Source organism: Solea senegalensis, linkage group LG19, assembly GCF_019176455.1.
Source record: "Solea senegalensis isolate Sse05_10M linkage group LG19, IFAPA_SoseM_1, whole genome shotgun sequence".
Taxonomy (NCBI): Eukaryota; Metazoa; Chordata; class Actinopteri; order Pleuronectiformes; family Soleidae; genus Solea; species Solea senegalensis.
The window spans coordinates 19,756,748-19,776,869 of NC_058038.1; the positions used below are offsets into that span (position 1 = coordinate 19,756,748).

At 39.6% G+C, this 20,122-nt stretch overlaps 2 protein-coding genes across 4 annotated transcripts; both read left to right on the forward strand.

Annotated features, from left to right (window-relative positions):
- The first annotated feature begins 780 nt into the window (after positions 1-780).
- dus1l (dihydrouridine synthase 1-like (S. cerevisiae)) lies at positions 781-7,768 on the forward strand. 2 transcript variants are annotated; one of them, XM_044050881.1, is made up of 14 exons: positions 781-994; positions 2,222-2,460; positions 3,198-3,306; positions 3,424-3,474; positions 3,630-3,742; positions 4,223-4,305; positions 4,470-4,573; positions 4,664-4,811; positions 5,407-5,503; positions 5,601-5,692; positions 6,112-6,281; positions 6,361-6,398; positions 6,621-6,696; positions 6,823-7,768. In XM_044050881.1, the coding sequence occupies exons 2-14, from the start codon at positions 2,224-2,226 to the stop codon at positions 6,972-6,974; spliced, it is 1,470 nt and encodes a 489-aa protein (XP_043906816.1). In that variant the 5' UTR covers positions 781-994; positions 2,222-2,223; the 3' UTR covers positions 6,975-7,768. The 2 variants fall into 2 exon arrangements, with proteins under 2 accessions (XP_043906816.1, XP_043906817.1); XM_044050882.1 differs by having other exon boundaries at positions 781-883.
- Positions 7,769-7,839: 71 nt separating this feature from the next.
- cln3 (CLN3 lysosomal/endosomal transmembrane protein, battenin) lies at positions 7,840-19,801 on the forward strand. 2 transcript variants are annotated; one of them, XM_044050883.1, is made up of 15 exons: positions 7,840-8,306; positions 8,408-8,444; positions 9,668-9,764; positions 9,878-9,961; positions 11,213-11,292; positions 11,921-12,006; positions 13,177-13,249; positions 14,267-14,410; positions 14,915-15,048; positions 15,743-15,825; positions 15,906-15,974; positions 16,356-16,411; positions 16,523-16,616; positions 17,540-17,680; positions 18,103-19,801. In XM_044050883.1, the coding sequence occupies exons 1-15, from the start codon at positions 8,258-8,260 to the stop codon at positions 18,217-18,219; spliced, it is 1,344 nt and encodes a 447-aa protein (XP_043906818.1). In that variant the 5' UTR covers positions 7,840-8,257; the 3' UTR covers positions 18,220-19,801. The 2 variants fall into 2 exon arrangements, with proteins under 2 accessions (XP_043906818.1, XP_043906819.1); XM_044050884.1 differs by having other exon boundaries at positions 15,767-15,825.
- Positions 19,802-20,122: the final 321 nt, after the last annotated feature.

A 20,122-nucleotide genomic window follows, 5' to 3' on the forward strand; every position in this document is an offset into this window, starting at 1 on the left:
CAGCAGTTCACTGTGATACAATTGTCAGATATTGTCATTTAATGCTGGTGTGACGTGGTCGTAACAATCACTGCCTTATGTGGCCATGGTTTCATTATGGTATAGAGGGAGAGGACGCTGTTATCTGTTCCACTGCAGTTCAATAACACAAGGCAGCGCTGGTTGAAATGTTGCTTTGTTGCCATGAACATGTGACTGTGTCTCACATAAACTGTTATTTACAGATTATTAGGCGCGGCCAGTATAAAGTATCTCCAAATTCATGTTGCTTAAAGGCTTTTTATTGTCTGTACTTAATATGTGTATGTTTGAATAAAACCATATGAAAGGACAGTTTGTTTATTTGTTTAAAATGAATGCAATACATAAAAACAACAATGCATATCTCATCGTTGCATTGGTTAATTAAATTTTTTTTTTGGCAGAATCCCATGTGGTTACACTTCATCTTATTCTAAAGCTAGAATATAGTAAATGTTGAATTGAAGCTTAAAAATTAAATCAAATTGTGATATATGTCAGGCAAAATTGCAATTAGATATTTTACCCGAATTGTTCAGCACTTATGAGGTCAAATATTTTCGAATTAAATGTTAAAAATTAAACTTCAATTATATTCTAGATTTACGATCATGTATAAATCTAGACGTATATTTGTAGATTATGAAGCTCTGCCATAAAGATTTTTAGTTAAAAGGCATTCCACAAGTGGCCTGTGGGGGGCAGCAATACGCCTTAGCTTAGTGTAGTCTACCGCAAATGTATACAGAGGAGAAAGAAGACTATAGCTATGGATTATGGGTAATTTTCCGAGTAGAGAATCTGGCGCACCGGCAGTTCTGCGTGTAAACTGTACACACTGCGTGCTGGACTCTAAATCCACGTGAGTTTCCTCGTGGGCTTAATGTGTTTCAGATTTACCGAGACTGCGCTCAACGGCATCGCGACAGGACTCCGCGCGCGGTTCTCTCCACATCTCACACTGTGACTACAGGTGAAACTACGAGTTTATTTGTGCATTTCTGGGCAGTAACAGCAGTTCGTGCATGAGCTGCGCGGACACTGTCGTCAGAGGAGCGAACATGTGACACATTTTCTGTCAAACTCGTTACAGTTGTGCTGCGGTGCTCCATCACGTGCTTTGATGTGTTTGCTAGCTAGCTAGCTAGCTGGCTGGCTAACAGCACAGCCGAGATGCAACACACCGGGTAAATGCTAACATGTACTGCGGCAGAAAAGAAGAAACGTGCAAACGTTTAACGTTCCAAACACACTAGACTCACGAAATGTTTTGCCTAATTACATTTTTGACGTTGCTATATTTTGGTATTTTGCTCCCAATACAGTAACATTTACTTACATGACAACATATAAACCAGTAGTCACTTCAGACATTTTGGTTGAGTTCATGCATCAATGCTGGCTTGAGACTAACACACTGGTTGAGATGTGATGATATAACCTCTAATTAAGAACATTCACACAAAGCCCCTTTACACAAATACAACATTGTGCTAAGTTCCTCTTATGCTATGTCATTGACTTGTTTTATAAGTATAAAGGAATATTTTAGTTTGCTCTCAGGCCTGAGTCACATCATATACAAAACTATCATGACCCAGATTTTCTTCATTCTCAGAGAACTAATTGGAAAAACAAGAAATTGTGATGTGTTTTGTGACGACTGCTAAAATAACTGAAATTTTTGATGGTCTTCTGAAAAATGATTATATGATTGATTATTAGATGGACATATAAACTATACACAAACTACACAAACATATGCACGCACAGGATTATATAATACTTTATTCATGAAACTATATTTTACTAAATGTTGTCTCCTGTCCTGATGATACTACTAAAATGTCAGTCATATAAAAAAACTGGAGGGAAAAGGTCTTATATTTGCACATATGATTCATGACAGTGAGCACTGAGTAAAAAGCTGAGCGATGCCTGTAGAATGAGCTCAGTGTGGTTTGTAGTGGGTGAACTATGAATGAGAGAATAAACGACAAACACATTTTCAAATCCTCATAATATTCCTTGCTGCTCTAGATCTCCTTTCAGGTCATGTCTTGTAATTCGGTTGGATTTTAAAAAACAAAATTAGAAAAATGATGGCACTCTTTCCCTTAATCTGTCCATCTTTTCTTGTGTTGTCTTGCTGGAAACCATATTTTTTGTATAACCATTAATCTTGTGGTTTCTTGTGCAGTGATGGCAAAGCTCCAGGGCTTTGAGTTCTGGAGGAAGACGCTGAAAGAGGCCCGGTTCGTGGTTGCACCCATGGTGGACCAGAGTGAGCTGGCCTGGCGCCTGCTAAGCCGCCGACATGGTGCTCAGCTCTGTTACACTCCCATGCTGCATGCTCAGGTGTTTGTCCGTGATGCCAACTACAGGAGGGAGAACCTCTACAATGAGGTTTGTGAGGAGGACAGACCTCTCATCACGCAGGTGAGACTCTACACCACCACTGGCAAGATGTTTCACAGTTTGTGAACGTGGGTGTAAGCCAAAGAGTTTGTCCTCTATACACATTATACAGTGCCCTCCTATATTATTGGAACAGTGAGGCCAATTCCTTTATTTTTGCCATAGACTGATAACATTTGGGTCTGACGGGAAAAGCTGAGTATGAGACATAAGATGAACATTTCAGCTTTTACTTCCAGGTATTTACATCTGATACATAACATAGAAGATAGTACCTTTTGTTTGAACCCACCCATTTTTCATGTGAGCAAAAGTATTGGAACATGTGACTGACAGGTGTGTTGTGTTGCCCAGGTGTGTTCTATTTCATTGTTTACAAGTATAGTCCAGCATATTTTTCATTTAGAATAATCCCATGGAATTTGATCATTTACACTGCGGCTGCAGATCAATGAATCTGTCAATAATTGTTTTGAATGGTTGTTTTACCAATGCAATAGTGTACAATATCAGTCAGTGACATGTTCCACAAACCTCAAATGTTTCTTTCACTCACCAAAGATGTTCAGTTTTTTGTTAATGACGAGCAAAGAAACCAGAAAAAAAAGTCACATTTAGAAAAATGAAACTAATTAATAAAGTATCAACATTTCATTCAGGAATTCTACGCAATTGTTGCAGCCCTGTTGCTCATGTATTATTCTTTCCCTCGTGTAACGTTGGGTGTAAACCAGTGTTCCCCTTTTGCTGTGTGTCAGTTTTGTGCCAATGATCCAGAGGTGTTCCTCAAGGCGGCGCTGCTGGCGCAGGACTACTGTGACGCCATCGACCTCAACCTAGGCTGTCCTCAGATGATAGCCAAGAGAGGTAAAAACACTCGTAACAGAAAGCAATCAAACGTTTAACTCTGTATCAGGAAAGAAAGAGCTGTCAGCAGCTTTGTATATGTCAGAGAACTAACCAGGTCTGATGCTTGTTTACAAGGACACTATGGCGTCTTCTTACAAGATGAATGGGAGCTGCTGGAGAAAATGGGTAAGTCCTCTGATGTTTAGGTTAAGTAAATATGACGGAAATTTAATCAAAGACCCTCAAATTCATAACTGTTGTCCTCACACTGCAGTTTTCTCTCTGTTGATGTATTATTCTATTCTGTTGTCCCGTCTTAAACTGCTGCTTTTGTTTTGTAGTCAAGTTAGCCAACGAAAAGCTCTCAGTGCCCATCACATGCAAGATCCGTGTGTTCAAGGAGATTGACAAGACGGTGTCCTATGCCCAGATGCTGGAGAAAGCTGGATGTCAGGTAAAAATCACCTCCTTTAACACTCTTTTCTACCCATTTTCTCTTATGATTCACCCCCCCCACACACCTTACAATGGTATTTGTTTATGATGATACTGCATCACCTGTTTTGAGTTTTGTTGTGTAAACCTTTGCTTTTTATTCTTTAACTCTATTTATTAGGCATGGTAATGATAAAAAGAAATACCTTTCATATGGTTTTATTCTGTGTTTTTTCTGAGTGTTTATTTATAGATAATAAAAATAATTCAAGTATTTTCCACACAAAGCAATCACATCAAACACAGCAATAAATAAATGAATAAAAGAAGATGGGTATAAAACATAAAAAAAGATCTAAAAATGCACCATCAAATACCATTAAATAATTTTAAAATATATTGCACAGCCAGGGACATCAGTGCATCTATTCTCAGTGAAAAGTTTGCTATAAATGCAGTTTCAGGAAAATGTGGAAAGTTTGACCCTTTTCGTTCCCAGCTGCTGACAGTGCACGGCAGAACCAAAGATCAGAAAGGGGCGATGACTGGTATCGCCAGCTGGGAGCACATCAAGGCAGTGCAGTGAGCTACCACCACTTTGTATTTACTCCCAATGTTTGTAGATGTTTCCTATAGTTTCAACTCATTCATTCTATGCCACATCATTCCATATTTTTCATATTTTCTCACAGTGCTGGACGTCATCTCTGTCCTCCTGGTGCAATTTGATGTGCTTTTTCTTCCAGGAAGTCTCTTAATATTCCAGTGTTTGCTAACGGCAACATTCAGCACCTGAGTGATGTGGAGCGATGCATTCAGGAGACAGGCGTTCAGGGTGTTATGAGTGCAGGTGTGTTGCAGGGTTTTTGTTTGTGGCATATTTTTAATGAATGCTATATTTGTAGATTATAATACTGTGTCTTTTTTGGCAACATTTTAGAGGGGAATCTTCACAACCCCGCACTGTTCGACGGTTGCAGCCCCCCAGTGTGGGAGATGGCTGAGGAGTACCTGGAGCTGGTGAAGCAGTATCCTCCCTGCACTCTGTCCTATGTACGAGCCCACCTCTTCAAGCTCTGGCACCACACGTATGTCTGTCTGCCCCCGTCTGTGTGTGTCTGTGTGTGTCTGTGTGTGTCTGTGTGTGTCTGTGTGTGTGTGTGTGTGTGTGTCTTTGTTCGTACTTGGATTTTACTGACCAGCCCAACTCTTAATCAGTCTGGTGGCATTCTGTTGATGCATGGGTGGAGATTAGCTGCCAGAGGAGGCATTACTTGAGATACTGACTATAGGCTTGCCACCAAGGCACACAGCATGGCATATTACCTAGTTAACATTAGCTAGTTACTGCCCCTTGCATTACTTCACAGAGAGAATAGCACCACGTCTTCCATCACTGTGTACACCTGGTCAGAGTCACGTCGAATCAAACAACCCTCTGGCTCTCTAGTGTCCTGTGGTTGTTTGTGTTGTACAGCTGAAGAGAGTAAGAGTCATGTTTATTTATGACGCACATTTGAAACAACTGTTGAGCCAAAGGGAAAAAAAAAACAATAGGAGAGGAGACAGAGTGAGAGAGAGATGTCAAGTTGCATATTTTATAATGTAACATAGATTTGCTACAATGTCTTGCCTATCATCTTTCATAATGTATACCTGATGTGTGTGTGTGTGTGTGTGTAGGCTTCAGATACACCAGGACCTGAGGGAGGAGTTGGCCAAGGTGAAGAACCTGCAAGGTTTGGCCGATGTCAGCAACAAACTGAGACTGCGTTGCCAGGTAACCATGATAATATTATACGGTGAAATAAAAAGCATTTGCATTTGCTAAAACTTGGAGAAACCTCAGAGAAAACAGTCAACTTGTGTTTGTGTAGGAGGAGATCGCCAAAGGAAAGGATGTGGAAGAGAAGGAGGGCAGCGGCCTGCCCCTCCCTCACTGGATCTGCCAGCCGTACGTCAGACCAGTGTGAGTCACTGCTTTACCTTCATGTCGTTACCAAGTGCTATCCTCCAATACGTTCATGTTTTGTCAGCATTAGTGGGAACCCTTCTTCTTTGTCTTATTCATTTTTGGCAGAGATGCAAACTGTGGCGTAATTTCCCACGCAACGTTCATCTTCCGACCATTAGCTTAGCTGTTAGCCATAAATGTTTGTAACAAATCTTACCTTTTACAGTCCTGGAACATTTGGCAGCGTTCACACACACGTGTGATGCTCAATTATTGGGTTGAGAAAAATAAACACCACCACATTAGTGACAATAGGAAAGGTATTTTTTAATTTTTGTGTGGGTTCACAAGGCTTCACAAACCCAGGTGTACCCACACATTTCAGCATGAAAGAGTCTATAGTGACAGGAATGATGACTGACTGCACTCTACAGGCCAAAGGAGCCAGTTGCCAATGGTAACGGCCGGAGTTCAGAGGTGAAGAAGGCCGTGTGTCAGAAGAGGGCACTGGAGGACTCTGATGGATCCACGGACACGCTCTCCAAAAACAAGCAGAAGAAAAGATCCCGCAACCCCAACAAGAACTTCTGTCCCGAGCAGAAACGTGAGTCTCAGTCAAAACTTCCTTCTCCCTCAACTACAACAAAACGTCTGACCGTGACTCTCTTCTTTCTCTCCACAAGCCAAGTACATCAAATGTGAACAGTGTTGGAACCCAAAGGTAAGACGTTTACTGTCTGTGTTTTGAGTGAGTGGCACAGTCGATGATGATGTTTGAGATAATGGTTTGTTATTAAATTTGGATTTAAATGGAAAGGATTTCCTTTGAAGTCTTGTTCTGTGAATGAAATGCTGTGATTCATTGTGTATTTTGACCTGTGAAAAGACGGTTGTTGGGGTTTTGTTGTTGTTGATAATGTTTATAATTAATTTTCCTCTCCAGGGAAATAAGTGTGTCTTCAACTTGTGTCGAGGCTGCTGCAAGAAAAAGGCCTTCAAGGAGGTGGCAGACTGTCCAAGTCAGTACATACATGATTACACATATACAGTAGGAAGACCAAGCGATTATTTCAAAGTGATTATACACTTACTTAGTAAATTCAATTTCTCCTAATAAACTAACTATGATTCCCTGTGATTGACAGGTCATGGACTGAGGTTCAAGACCAAGGCAGAGAAACGGAAAGCTGACGAGGAAAACGGGAAGGAGGTCTCGGCGACAGAGACGGAGAAGAGCAGCAGCATCTCGCCACAGCCAGAGCTGCAGGAGCAGTCAGAGGCTTCACTGCTGCTATGATCTGGACTATGACTGTTTCTACACGCACAAAGAACCCTCCTCATAATCCTGTCCTGAGCTGTCAAAGCAGCAGAGGTCGGATTAACCCGGTTAAGATTATTTGGTTCAAATGTTCGTCACATTAAACATCAGTAGAGGGGGCTGTATTTTATTTTGCTTGTGATGAAACACATGCTGGGAACGCATTTGTGTTGCTCTCGGGTAGAAAAGGACTGGTCAGTGTGTGCATGTAGAGTTAGCCAGTGTTAGACACACACACACAGCTGCTAAATGACCTCACTGACTGACAGTGAAATGCAGATGTTGCTCAGCAGCTCAGCTCAGAAACATAAAGAAAACACATGTTTTTATTTAATTTGAATTTCCAGGGTGATTATTATATTTGGAAAGTCCTCGTGAAAACAAATGACTTCACTAATTCTGTCATTTTATTATCATTTTTATTATTTTTAAGACAAAGATTGTAAGTGGATAAGTTTTGAACTTTATTTTGGCCAAAGTTGTTACTGAGCCACCAAAGTTGAAAGACTCGGTAACTGTTAGACTGATGGAAGAGACTGGGTCACAAATGTGGTGAGAAACTATTTATTTTTTATCTTAGCCTGTAATGCATTAATGTGCCTTTTTAAATGAGAAATACCACTGCCTATTCAGACATGAACGCACCACCTGGTGTTCAGTGACGACTCCACGATCTGCCTGTAAAAAAAAAATCTTTTTTTCATCTTACAGCCAGAAAAGTTTGTGGCAGAAATATTGAGTGCTTTTTTTAACTAAAAGAGAAAAAAATTTAAGGCTTTGATTTTTGATTCTTTTATTTGTTGTTTTTAAAGGAAGCTGAGAGACAAAATGTGGTGCCACAGAAATGAAATTCCTCAGCAGATTGAAATGCGAACTGTTTCTGACGGTGCTTCATATGGGGGAAAAGAAAATGGTAAAACATTGGAGTTTTTGTGACTTTGTAAACAAAGTCGCTGGAGAAAGTCGCTGTTCGTGGACGCGCCGAGAAAGCAGAGAGCGCGGGCGGCGCGGAGTAGCACTACTGCGCATGCTCCGTGGCCCGCGCAACCCGGAAATGATTTGAATACGCTGGGTGACAGTGACGTCGAACTGTTGTCAACATTCGAGAACCATTGAAAGCGCAACTTCTGCTTCCTTTGATGAACGTCATACAGCCTCTTAGCATCCAGAGAACCATGTTTCTGTTTTTATGTACGGGTTCGTGCTAACTGTTAACCCGGGTAAACGGTTTGATTTCGCTCCGCCCGAGGACGGATACAAACATGGAGCAGAGAGGCAGCGTCAACGCAGATCCTGCTCAGCGCCCTGACGGTGATTTCCATTTATGTCTAAATTAAAATGAATAAAGACCACATTACTAACTATGTTGGGCGACTGCATTAAGGTGCTGTTTATTTATCTGTTGTCCACAGGTCGTTGCACACAATGGCGCAACTGGTCTGGATTCTGGTGAGTGTTCACAGCGTCTGAAACTGAAGGCTGAAAAGTTAGGACCTGGAACTTGAAAGTACATTAAAATAGAGCTCTTTAAATGTAAAGGTCTTGTATGTGATTTGAGCTACTTCATATGTTCTTGTTTGCGGAACGACCAAAGCTTTTGAGGACGGCGTCATTTTGAATGCTGGGAAACAATTTTGTCAAATAATAGTGAAAAATGATGTATCAGAAAAACATCCAAACTGTCAATGATAACTTCAGTTATGTAGTGCTGTTCCTAGCATAAAACACGTGATCATCAGAAGATAAAAAAAATAAATGAATAAAAAATGATAAATGATAAAAAAAATAAATGAATAAATAAAGGTTTAATCCATTATGAAAATAATCATTATTTATTCATTTATTTTTGTCCATCAAATAGAAGGTAGATAGTTAGAAAGGTTGATCTTTAAGTTTAACTGAAGCCTGACACCTGTGTATGTGGGTAACTAGTAATGTTATTTACAGTTTAGTGTAATTCATTGGAATTGGGGTGGAGTGGCTCAGTGGTTAAGACCGGTGTCCTGTGTGCGAAAGACATCATAGTTGCAAGTTCAACTCCACCCCTGGCTGATTGTACTCAATTCCATTGTAAGGTGCTTTGGATAGAAGCGTCTGCTAAATGACATGTAATGTAATGAATTATACATAAAATCATTATATCCCCTAACCCTTTTACCCACCTCCTCTCCCTCACTTAGCTCTCAGTCCACATTTTGGCATGTTTCAAATTCAGGCATTGGCTGCAGTTGACTTTATTTCCCAAACTGTAACGTCAGTGTATTCAGAAAGATCTCAGTTTACTGTCAGGGGAGCAAAGAAACCAGAGCTGATTCATATTTAAGAAGCTGAAATCACAGAACTTGTTATTTATAGACCGAATTCACCAAAATAATTGGTGATTAATGTAACGATGTATAGAAACTTTTTTCACTTGCATGTCATTGTATGTTTGTTGGAAAAGAAAAAATAACTGGTGCAGTCAGAAAAACTACAATGGAATTAGCTTTTCTGTTGAATGCTCTTCTGTGTGTTAAACATCTGCAGTGTTGGGTCTGAGTGTATGGTTGAAAAACAAATGTAGCAGCAGATTCAGATCTGCAGATTTTGTCCTTTCTTCAGCCTGTTGAATAGTAGTGGGTTATTGATGCATTTGAGTCTGCACTTTTTTCTTCCCCTGATTATCTCTTCAGGATCCTGGGATTGTGCAACAACTTTGCCTATGTGGTCATGTTGAGCGCTGCCCACGACATTCTCAAAAAACAGGAGTCCGAAAACGCCACGGCATCTGTAAGAAGGCACATTTGTGTTCCTCAGATTGTTAAGATACTAAGTCTGTATGGTTATACCGCTGTAAAGCAAACGATCCACTTTTCGCCCACTAATTTTTGTCTTAATTCTAGACATCAGCAACACTGGACCTTCATTTGCAAGGCGGAAACAGTAGCAACAGCAGCCGCTATGACTGCAACCCTGTCTCCACTGCGGTAAATAAATGGCAATTCATCACACAACACACTAAATAATCTCAGTTGGTCTGATCTTGGGGGATCAGGGGGATTAAACGTTTCTCATGGCGTAGTTTGAACGCTGGACACTAAAAATAAAAATGTGCCTGGATTCCTTTATTTATAATTCTCACTCTGTTTTAATACTTATAAGAAAAAGTAAAGTATACAATGAACAAAGTTCAGGCACTAGTACTGGATCAGCCTTTTTTCCAGTTCTCTCAATACTTCAGAATTCTCATTGACCTGGGGGTCAATTAATTTCTAGTCTGGTAAAGAGGGGAACAGTTTTGGGGGAGAGCTTAAAATGTATTGTCATGATATCTCAACAGCAATCTTCATGATGACATTTCACAGCATTTCAAAAAATGTTTGTTGACATGGAATAATAGAAATATATAGATATAGAACATATTTATGAGGCAAATTGAATATACAGTAAACTGTATATATGTAACAAAAAAGACAGAAAATAGAGCCTAAAATTAAATGAGTTTAGATATATATATATATGTGTGTATATATGTATATATATATATATATATATATCTTATATATACAGTATATATAAATAAATAACAATGTGGAGTTAAGGGTAGTTAAAGCACTGAACAAGCTTATGTATGATTTAATGTTCAATGAAATTGATATTTAATAATGTGATAGATATAACTAAATGCATTATTATAAAAATATATACTTTTTACCATTTATGCCAGTTTCTACATGAACTAGCTGAACGAAGGAAAGAAAGTTTCAGCTCAGTGTTTATCTCGTCATGTGTTGAGGTCATACTTTTTCTTGAGTGTGTGTGCAGACATCCACCCACTTCTGCGTTGTTCCACATGGCCCCTGTGCAGACAAATCCCTGTAGACCATACATGCTCACTGACTGCACTTTTCAGTCCAGTTAGTGATAAACTTTTACTTTGGCCAAGACACAGCGAAGAAGACAGTTATGGTCATTTTCTTGAGGTTATATGAGGGGATTCTGTTGGTAAGCACAAAACCAAAACAAGGAAACACAAACGAGGGCGATTTCCTAGACAGAATTACTTAAACAGAATATGTGATAGAGTACATGTGTGTAATATTAGCCTTATGAGGACCCTCATTAAAACGCTGTGTGAATGGAACCTCGGGCATGTCTGCACAAGTATGACTCGGCCCTGAAAAGTCATCAACTTCTGTTTGAGTTGTGAGTAACAGTTCTGACGTGTTTCTCGTCAGGCTGTGCTGCTGGCCGACATCCTCCCAACGCTCGTCCTCAAACTCTTTGCTCCTTTTGTAATCCACAAACTGCCTTATGGGTAAGATCACGATCATTACGCCTTCACACCACACTGATAAAAGTAGTAAAGCAAATATTAATGGCTGCATATTTGTTTTCACTAAACTGAGTCATTTTTTTGTCAATACACTGCAGGTAAAATCCATCCACCTTCCACATGACTTAGTCTATGAAAGTCTTGTTTCATTGTGTATGGTTAAAAACACGGGTTCTAATGAAATGCTGCTGGATTAGTTCAACTAAACTAACTCAATTATTAAGTTGGAAAAGTTTTTTGGAGACAGAATATACAGAAATATTGGCACGATATGGAAAAGTTCATACTGTCGCTCTAAGCGAGAGCAAAGAAAAACATTTGAGAGGAAAAATAAAATGTTAATTTTGTATTTTGTTTGTGTCACACTGTGCACCAACATCAGTATTTTTAAATGTCTTCACAAATGCAGGAGTAAAATTGACGTACAGTTAAATGTGATAAAAAACTGACGTTAATGAATCTAGGGGTGCACAGGGAATGGTTGTACTGTGTGTTATACGCACAATGATTCATTGTAAATACTTAGACAGTAACTTATTAATGATGCCATATAAAAACACAATGATTTAATATTTCATACTAATTCCTAATGTCTGTTTTTCAATTTCAGTTTCCGCGTGTTGTTCTGTGTCGTCATGGCAACGGCAAGCTTCCTCCTGGTGTCGTTATCGACGGGTGTTTGGATGAGCATCCTAGGTAAAGCCATCATGGTGTCATTGGTGTGTGAGGTGCTGAGACATTGTCGGTGTTCACGACCGGCACACTGCGCTACGTTTACGTGATTGCAAAAACGGACTTAGCGTGCTAGCCTAGACTAAAATTGGACTGGTAAACATGTTAGTCTGAGGGCTACACGGTTGTGTAGTGGTTAGCGCTCTTGCCTTTGCAACAAGAAGGCTGCAGGTTCGTTACCCCGGTTGTGCCGACTGCACTGCCTCATACAACCACACTTCAAATAAAAACCTGAATTATCCCTTTAAGAATTAAGACGATTGATGCACTTTAGCTTTAGCTCTGAAGCCTCACTGTCATTTCCTGTCCTTTCCTCACAAAGGCTGCTGCTGTGGTTGAAGTGACCTCTTAATGGTCGATGTATGAACAGAGCTAAAGAGAAGGATGGTAATCAGATTAGTTAGGAAGCATGATGCAGTCATAGGACCGAGTGTACTTCTGCCTGTGATTGGAGGCGTTATGTTTCCAGAATGTTGGACTGATCGATGAACTGATTTTGGTGGTCAAAGGTCAAAGTTTCTGCGACCTCACAGAACACTTTTCTTTCTTTTTTTTTGCATTTGTGTCAATATCAGGAATCAGCGAATCAATCATTTCTTAACGTTTTCTGTGTCTGCGGCTACACAAATCCTGTTTGTGGCTTTTTGGTGAGTTGAGGCATACAACTGCAGGGTGGTGATTGTAGTTTATCATGTTGGAAACGAAGCGTCTTCATCCTGACGTCCATCTCTGCTCGTTAGATGACAGAGTTGTAAACATCTCCACATCTACAGGAAGTATTTTCATCATATCTCAAATGCTGTGGCACACAGACCCTGCTGGTCTCAGTGACCATGACCATGTCAGTAAGATCCACTAGGAACAACTGTAGAGGAGAAAATGGTCCTGTTTTCACCAGTACATACAGTCCAGTGTTGCCCAGTGTTGCAGGGCGTAACTATGGACGCAGATTATACAATGTTAAACGTACAAACCTGCACTGGAGCAGTTTCGAGCCTCAGCATCACTTACACATGGTGGTTTGTCATTAAGGAGAGCACAGGTTTAAATCACTGCCCCTGAACTCTAATGATTAATGATTCAAGTGTTCTGTACTTCGTGAGTATCTCTCTGATTTCCTGTCTGTGTTTTCAGGTGTGATTTTTGCCAGTGTCAGCTGTGGACTGGGAGAACTCTCCTTCCTCTCTCTCACCGTTTTCTTCTCGAGGTAAACACTTACTTAACCACACTTAAATACACTTGCAGCTGTGCCTAAATGATGTTTTTCTGTAAGTAGCAGCTGGGGAATCAATGTTTCGCCCATATCTCTGCATCACAAAGCGCTGTTTTTCCATTTCATTTCGACATTGCATCGTCATGGCAGCCTATTTCTGCCAGAAAAAAAGGAAATTTTTAATAATACATACCACCTGTCGTCCTTATTTTTATTCTGTCCAGTTGTCAAAGCACCTTCAAGGTTCAAGGTTTTTTATTTGCCATTTGTGCATAAACTTACAGTCCAGTTCTCTGATTCAACATTTAAAGGGAAAGAATAGAAGAAAAAAAGTAAAACAATATTATTATAATAAGAAAAAGTACAAGAGGTATAAAATATAAAACATTATACAGAGAGGTTGGATATGTACACAGTTTTAAGTACTAAAAAAGGGTAAAGGGCAAGTGGAATTGCAGGTATTGCACAGTTAAGAGTATTGCACATTAATCTGAGGGTCATGTGACACAAAAAATACACCATACATGACATTATAAATAGAGCAGTGTTGTAATGTAACAAAGTGCAAATACTTTGTTACTGTACTTAAGTAGAATACAGTACATATCTGTACTTTACTTACTGTTATTTATATTTCTGACAACTTTTACTTTTACTCCACAACATTTCCTAAATAAAAAGTGTACTTTTTCTCCGATACATTTCCCTTAACCATCTTTGTTACTCGTTACTACAAAATAACAGGTGAGTCGGTGACGTGATCCCTGTTAAGTTGTTTTTAGCGACACCAGCTGTTAGCCGCTCAGCTGTTAGCCGCTCAAGTGCCAAGTGGACTTAAAAAACACATCAGCCGCTGACAGTCCCACACCAAGTAAAAATAAAATCGCTTTCAAGTACTTTATACAAGACTGAAATAGAGTGAGGAAGTGTGGGGTTGTTATTGCACATGTTCAGTAGTTTGTGACTCAGTATCTCATCGCATAACTTTGACTGGTTTTGTGTCTGTATCAGGGACGTACTGGGAGGCTGGGGCTCGGGCACTGGAGGTGCTGGTGTCGCTGGAGCCTTCCTCTACTCGGGCCTCACCCAGGTCGGCCTCACGCCCCAGATTGCGCTGCTCATCATGCTGGTGGTCCCAGTTGCTATGTTGATAAAGTAAGTGGAAGTGGAGTGGAAGCACAAAGATAAAAAAATGGATTTGTAAATTCTGCTCCGCATGTGCTTGTTTTAGTTTGAAAACTCTGGGACTGCATTTTCAAAAAACGCTGACCTTTGCAAACAATAAAGCAGTTTCCCCCACATTTACTTCCTGTTTGGTTGTTATCTGCGAACGAAAAACTCTGTCCCGCTAACGTTCAGTTTCACCTCGTTGGTCACGTCGAATAAATATCTGTACTCTGTTTCTTGTGAGTAAAACTCTCTGAAACCAAGCAAATAACTGCAGTGGAGTTTGTATGTTTGTAGTTGTATTAGTATGGACACAGATTACTTCTGATGTTGGATTCAGAAAATGAAATGAAAGCGTAGCCTTAATCTGGACTGATTTTTTTTACCACACCTTAAATGACTTCATAATCCTGAATCCAGATGAGTAGATAAACAATCCAGAGGTTTTGCCACTTTTGGTTGTTAATTCTTTGTCTCACAATCCACCTCCAGCTATTTCTTCCTCATGGTTCCTCCGCCATCATTCCCTCAGTGGAAAAGCAGGGAGCCGGGGTATCTGGCTGTGACCTCGGAGGATAGACGGCGGCTGATGGACGAGTTACAGGAGGAGGATAAATCAATCCCAGGTACAAGTCACCAACTTGCATTACAAAAAAAGTCGCAAATTAACAAGAATAAAGTCGTACATTTATGTGAATAAAGTCGTATGGACAATTCACATAAATTAATCGTTAAAACCTGTAAATAATGATTTTCTCATCAAATGCCTTGTTTTATCCACAAACCAAAATGATTCACTTTTAATGATTTCTTTTTTGTTCAGAGCAAAGAAACAAAGAAAATGTTCACATTTAAGAAGCTTAAACAATCAGAAATCTTGTTTTAATCATGAAAAAAGCTTTTAACCGATTAATCAATTATTACATTACATTACATTACATGTCATTTAGCAGACGCTTTTATCCAAAGCGACTTACAAAGGAATCAAGTACAATTAGCCAGGGGTGGAATCGATCATGATGTCTTTGGTACACAAGGCAGGGTCTTAACCACTGAGCCACTCCACCCCCTAAATTACGGTAATTTAGTCATCGATTAATAATCGGTTTCAGCTCTAGACAGAATTACAATTTAGTTGAAGTGTTGGAAAAAGCTCCAAAGAGCCCTGGTGTAGTAAACGTTAAATTGCTGTGTCCCTGCCACACGTTTGTGTCTTGTACTTTAAAGACGTTGGCTCATTTCCTCTGCCGTGGCTTCACACATTGTGTGTGTGTGTGTGTGTGTGTGACTGAAGTGTTGCTGTTGAATATATCCACACAGACTGTGTTGTCTTCCCTCTCAAAGTGACAGAGGACATGAACACTGGGCCTCTCACCTTCACAGAGAAACTGCACGTTATCAGAGTAAGTGCAGCTCTCAGTCTCGTCACTGTGTGTCGTCACAATCAATGAGTGCTTTCAACGTTATTCCTCTTGCTGAACAGGGCTTGCTGAAGTTTGTGCTTCCTTTGGGATTGGTCTACTTTGCTGAGTACTTCATCAACCAGGGCTTGGTGAGTTGTCAGCTTCTTAAATATGAATATTTTCTGGTGTTCTTTGAGTTACTACGACTGCGACGAGGATTAGGGCCACATTGAGAAAAAAAAATTTCAGACTTCCAGAATAAAGTCGTAAATTTACAAGAATAAAGTCATAAATTTACAAGAATAAAGTCATAAATTTACAAGAATAAAGTCATAAATTAACAAGAATAAAGTCGTAAATTTACTTTTTTCTTGTAAATTTTACGACTTCAATATTGTTAATTTATGAGTTTTTATATGGTGCAGTTTACATGATTAAAGTCATAAATTTACAAGAATAAAGTTGTTAATTTATGAGACGTACATTTACGGCTTTTTTCTCGTTCATTTATATAATATTTCCTTCTCCAGATGGAACTCCTGTATTTCCCAAACTTTTTCCTGTCCCATGCAGAGCAGTATCGCTGGTAAGTGAACATCACTGTAGTGTTATTCTGACTGCGTGACATCACATAATATGATGTGTGTGTGTGTGTGTGTGTGTGTGTGTGTGTGTGTGTGTGTGTGTGTGTGTTCAGGTACCAGACACTGTACCAGGTAGGTGTTCTGGTGTCTCGGTCCTCACTGTGCTGCGTGAAGATCAGGAAACTGTGGACCCTGTCGTTGTTACAGGTGAGAGATGGACAGTGTGCTTTTAAACTGTAATGTTTCTCATGCCTTCTTCATTCTGCTGAATCTCTTATCGGTCTCTATTTTGTCTCTGTGGAACCAAACATATATCACTATCACCAAGCTGTCGGTTAAAAGACCAGGAGAGTATTTATCAGAGTGTTCAGCATCATTTTACCCTCTCTCTAAACCTGGATCAGGCCTCATTCAGACCCATTATTTACAGCTGTCCTCGGTGATACGACCTGGACCTTCTGTTCCATTCTTAACTAAGCCATAGAAAATGGCCATTAACCGTCTTATTCACAACTTTATTCACCAGTAAATATTAATATAACCAGCTTCACTCTCGGTCTGGGTCACACTCAACTGGGAGCAAACACATCTATAGTCAACGTCATGATTGTGCAGACGTGTGTGCAGGCAGTGTCCCTGTGTGAGTCTTTCTGTATTTGTGGAGAGAAAAAGAATCGTACTGATCTGTGTCAATTTTAACTCAATGTATGGGTCCTGAAAAGCATAAAGAAAATACTTTGAGTTGAGTGTGAAAAAGCACGTCAGAGTTAGCTGAGGAGGGGACGGACTACGTTCATACAGTGTGCATTGCACTGCACCATATAAAAATATCAACGTAAACACAGATATAAAGATTATAAATATGTGAATGAGTGCCTGTGCATTGTTTTGCTCCTGGTTATACATAATAGTGATGAGAACAGCATTGCAAATCAGCTTAAAATAGCCACATCTCCATGACCCAGATTGTTTATTGACGATGATTTGTCAAACAGCTGAAAGTGATAAGGTGTCACACTGCCACTGTGACTGCTGACTCGGCTGTTTTTTTCTGTCTTGTATGAAAGAGATTTGTATGAAGCTGATTCCTGTGTTTCTTCCCCTGCTTCGCTGCTCTCTGACCTCCACAGGTGGTGAATGCGGTGCTGCTGCTGTTTGCAGTGCGTTACCTGTTCCTGCCCAGTGCCTGGCTGGTGTTTGTTATTGTCCTCTATGAGGGTCTTCTGGGAGGAGCCGCGTACGTCAACACCTTCTACTTCATCAGCAAAGAGGTGGGCTCAACGCTCAGTCACACGGTTTATTATTTGTGGTCTCCGTGGCTAATGTGTTCATACACGGTCATACGACGCTCTCACGCATTTCACATCACGACTGATGGACAGAAGTCGGAAGCATAACGGCTACGCTGGTAAATTAAAGTCGTAAATTAAAGAGATTAAAGTCGTAAAGTAACAAGATTAAAGTCATAAATTTACAAGAATAAAGTCGTAAATTTATGACTTTAATCTCGTAAATTTACAAGGGTCCCTCGCAGTGTTTTAGCAACAGAAGTTGCAGGTTTACTTGACTCATGGAGTCAAAAAGGATTTGTGTGTACATATAAGCAGAGTTGTACTTGTTTTGCTTCTCAGTGTGTGTGTGTGTGTGTGTTTGTGTGTTTGTCCTCACTCACGTCTCGTCTGTTGTCCCACAGAGTGAAGACAGACACAGGGAGTTTGCCATGGCTGCTGCCAGCGTAGGAGACAGTCTGGGCATAGCTCTGGCTGGACTCGCTGCGTTCCCTGTCCACAGATACTTCTGCTCCCTGTGACCCCGCCCACATGCTGACCACCAGGAAGAAGAAGTGAGATGTGGGTGGGTTCCATACAAGAGTTCTTTAAAGCTTATGTACGGTTTGGGGAGTTTAGGTTTAATGAGAGAAATGTTTCAGTTATTTAAAGCTTTTTTTCCTAAGAGTGCAATTCTTTGAACCACTTAATTTGATTCAGAGGGATATGATGCAGATGATAATTAATGCATATACAGTACATACATCAAATTGAGATGTCTTTTTAAATGTAATAAATCATGGGGCAGCAGTTTGTTTGTTCATTCTGCTTCAATAATGCATCACTGAATATAAATCCAACATGTTAGCAAGATAAGGAACATTTCCAAGTGAAGTTTAGACAAAAATGAGTCCGTATCTTCCTTCCTCTCTGTGCTGCCACTGTGAGTCACTGCTGACCAATATTAGTTATGCACTAATCTCTGTTCCCGTGGTTCTGTGACAAAGCAATCTCCAAAATGATTTTCTGGTAACATATGAATCGCTAGGGTCAATCGCAGAGGGATTGTAAGGAGAATATTTGGACAAATGTGCTTATGTCAGGAGCTGTGTCAGCTCTACAGAGGCCCACAATGGACAAACTAAATATTTAATAATCATTTCTATGCTAACTGAAGGCTGAGGTGAGGGATATTCAGCTGTGACTTCACCAGTGAATGTTGCTAACACAGTATTTTACATTAAGAGTTTACTCAAACACAATTGGTCAAATTTGTAATGTAAACCATTAAAAAGCTTCTACCCCAAAAATCTTGCCAATTTTACATTCCATTTAATTTTGACAATGAGTTTCACAGATGACGCCTGTAAATGACGGGGCACGGCAAATGCAGTGGCCCGTCACTGGAATGCAGTATATGTGTCTTGTTTGATAGTTTGGAGAACCTCAGTTCAAATGAAATGTGAACTGACCAAACACCAACGTATAGAACAAGAACTGACCTTTTTTTTTTAAATGGCACGTTAAAAGTGTTACAGCTGACTTCCAGAACTGACGTTATATTGATTGTGGGAGATGTTTCATCTCTGTTTTATATCATGTTGATTCTGTGTCCTACAATCTGAGACACAAAAGGGCCCCACGGTTCAAAGCTGTCTTTTATTTTCAGCTTGAAAACATTTGAAATAACAAGGACAGACCTGCTTTAAATGGATACAAGTTTTAATCAGGTTCACTTACCTTTGTTGCCTTGTTGTACTACAGTCACTGGTTCTAATAAAACAAAAATGGCTTTTACTGTGACTTTCTACTGTTTGCTCATACACACTGTAACAGTCTGGAAATGTCCCGAGTTTGATTTATTAAACTAAATGAACTGAGTGAGAATATGTTTTAAACAGAAGTTAACGAGTTTTGGAGCGTGTTGCCTTTGTTGTGCACTTTTTCTAATGTTTGTTGTTGCTGCTTCCTCAAAGTAATGCGAGTTTAACACATGTCGAACATTCCTGTTGACCCTCTTACCTACAGACGTTCATCTAATGCTGCTGCTGTTGAATTATAATTCTGTTTTTTGATTATATTGGTGTATGTATTTGTAACGTAATTAAAATGTTTTGAAGTTTACTGCTGCATTATTGATTTTTCTAAAAACATCAGCAGAAAGCGAGGAAAACATTTAATTGTATTATAAAATAAAAAATGTAAATAGAAAATGAGGTGTTACAATGCCATGAATCATCATTTTTGATCATGTTGTTTAGTGAGTCACTTAAATCCAACATGTTATCTGCCTGCAGAATAGATATGGCTATAAATATAATATACAGTTTCATTGGAGCTCTAACAACTGAAACTTGTTATATATATATATGTATATATATATATATATATATATATATATATATATATATATATATGATGATTGTGCCACTGCACATAAAATAT

What these genes read in the sequence shown, in the direction of transcription:
- dus1l (XM_044050881.1), top strand. Translation starts at nt 2,224, where the DNA reads ATGGCAAAGCTCCAGGGCTTTGAGTTCTGGAGGAAGACGCTGAAAGAG. An exon ending in TCAGGGTGTTATGAGTGCAG is followed by an intron (nt 4,574 to 4,663) that starts GTGTGTTGCAGG and finishes GCAACATTTTAG; the next exon opens with AGGGGAATCTTCACAACCCC. An exon ending in GGAGGTGGCAGACTGTCCAA is followed by an intron (nt 6,697 to 6,822) that starts GTCAGTACATAC and finishes TGTGATTGACAG; the next exon opens with GTCATGGACTGAGGTTCAAG.
- cln3 (XM_044050883.1), top strand. Translation starts at nt 8,258, where the DNA reads ATGGAGCAGAGAGGCAGCGTCAACGCAGATCCTGCTCAGCGCCCTGAC. An exon ending in CCGAAAACGCCACGGCATCT is followed by an intron (nt 9,765 to 9,877) that starts GTAAGAAGGCAC and finishes TCTTAATTCTAG; the next exon opens with ACATCAGCAACACTGGACCT. An exon ending in CTCACCGTTTTCTTCTCGAG is followed by an intron (nt 13,250 to 14,266) that starts GTAAACACTTAC and finishes TGTCTGTATCAG; the next exon opens with GGACGTACTGGGAGGCTGGG.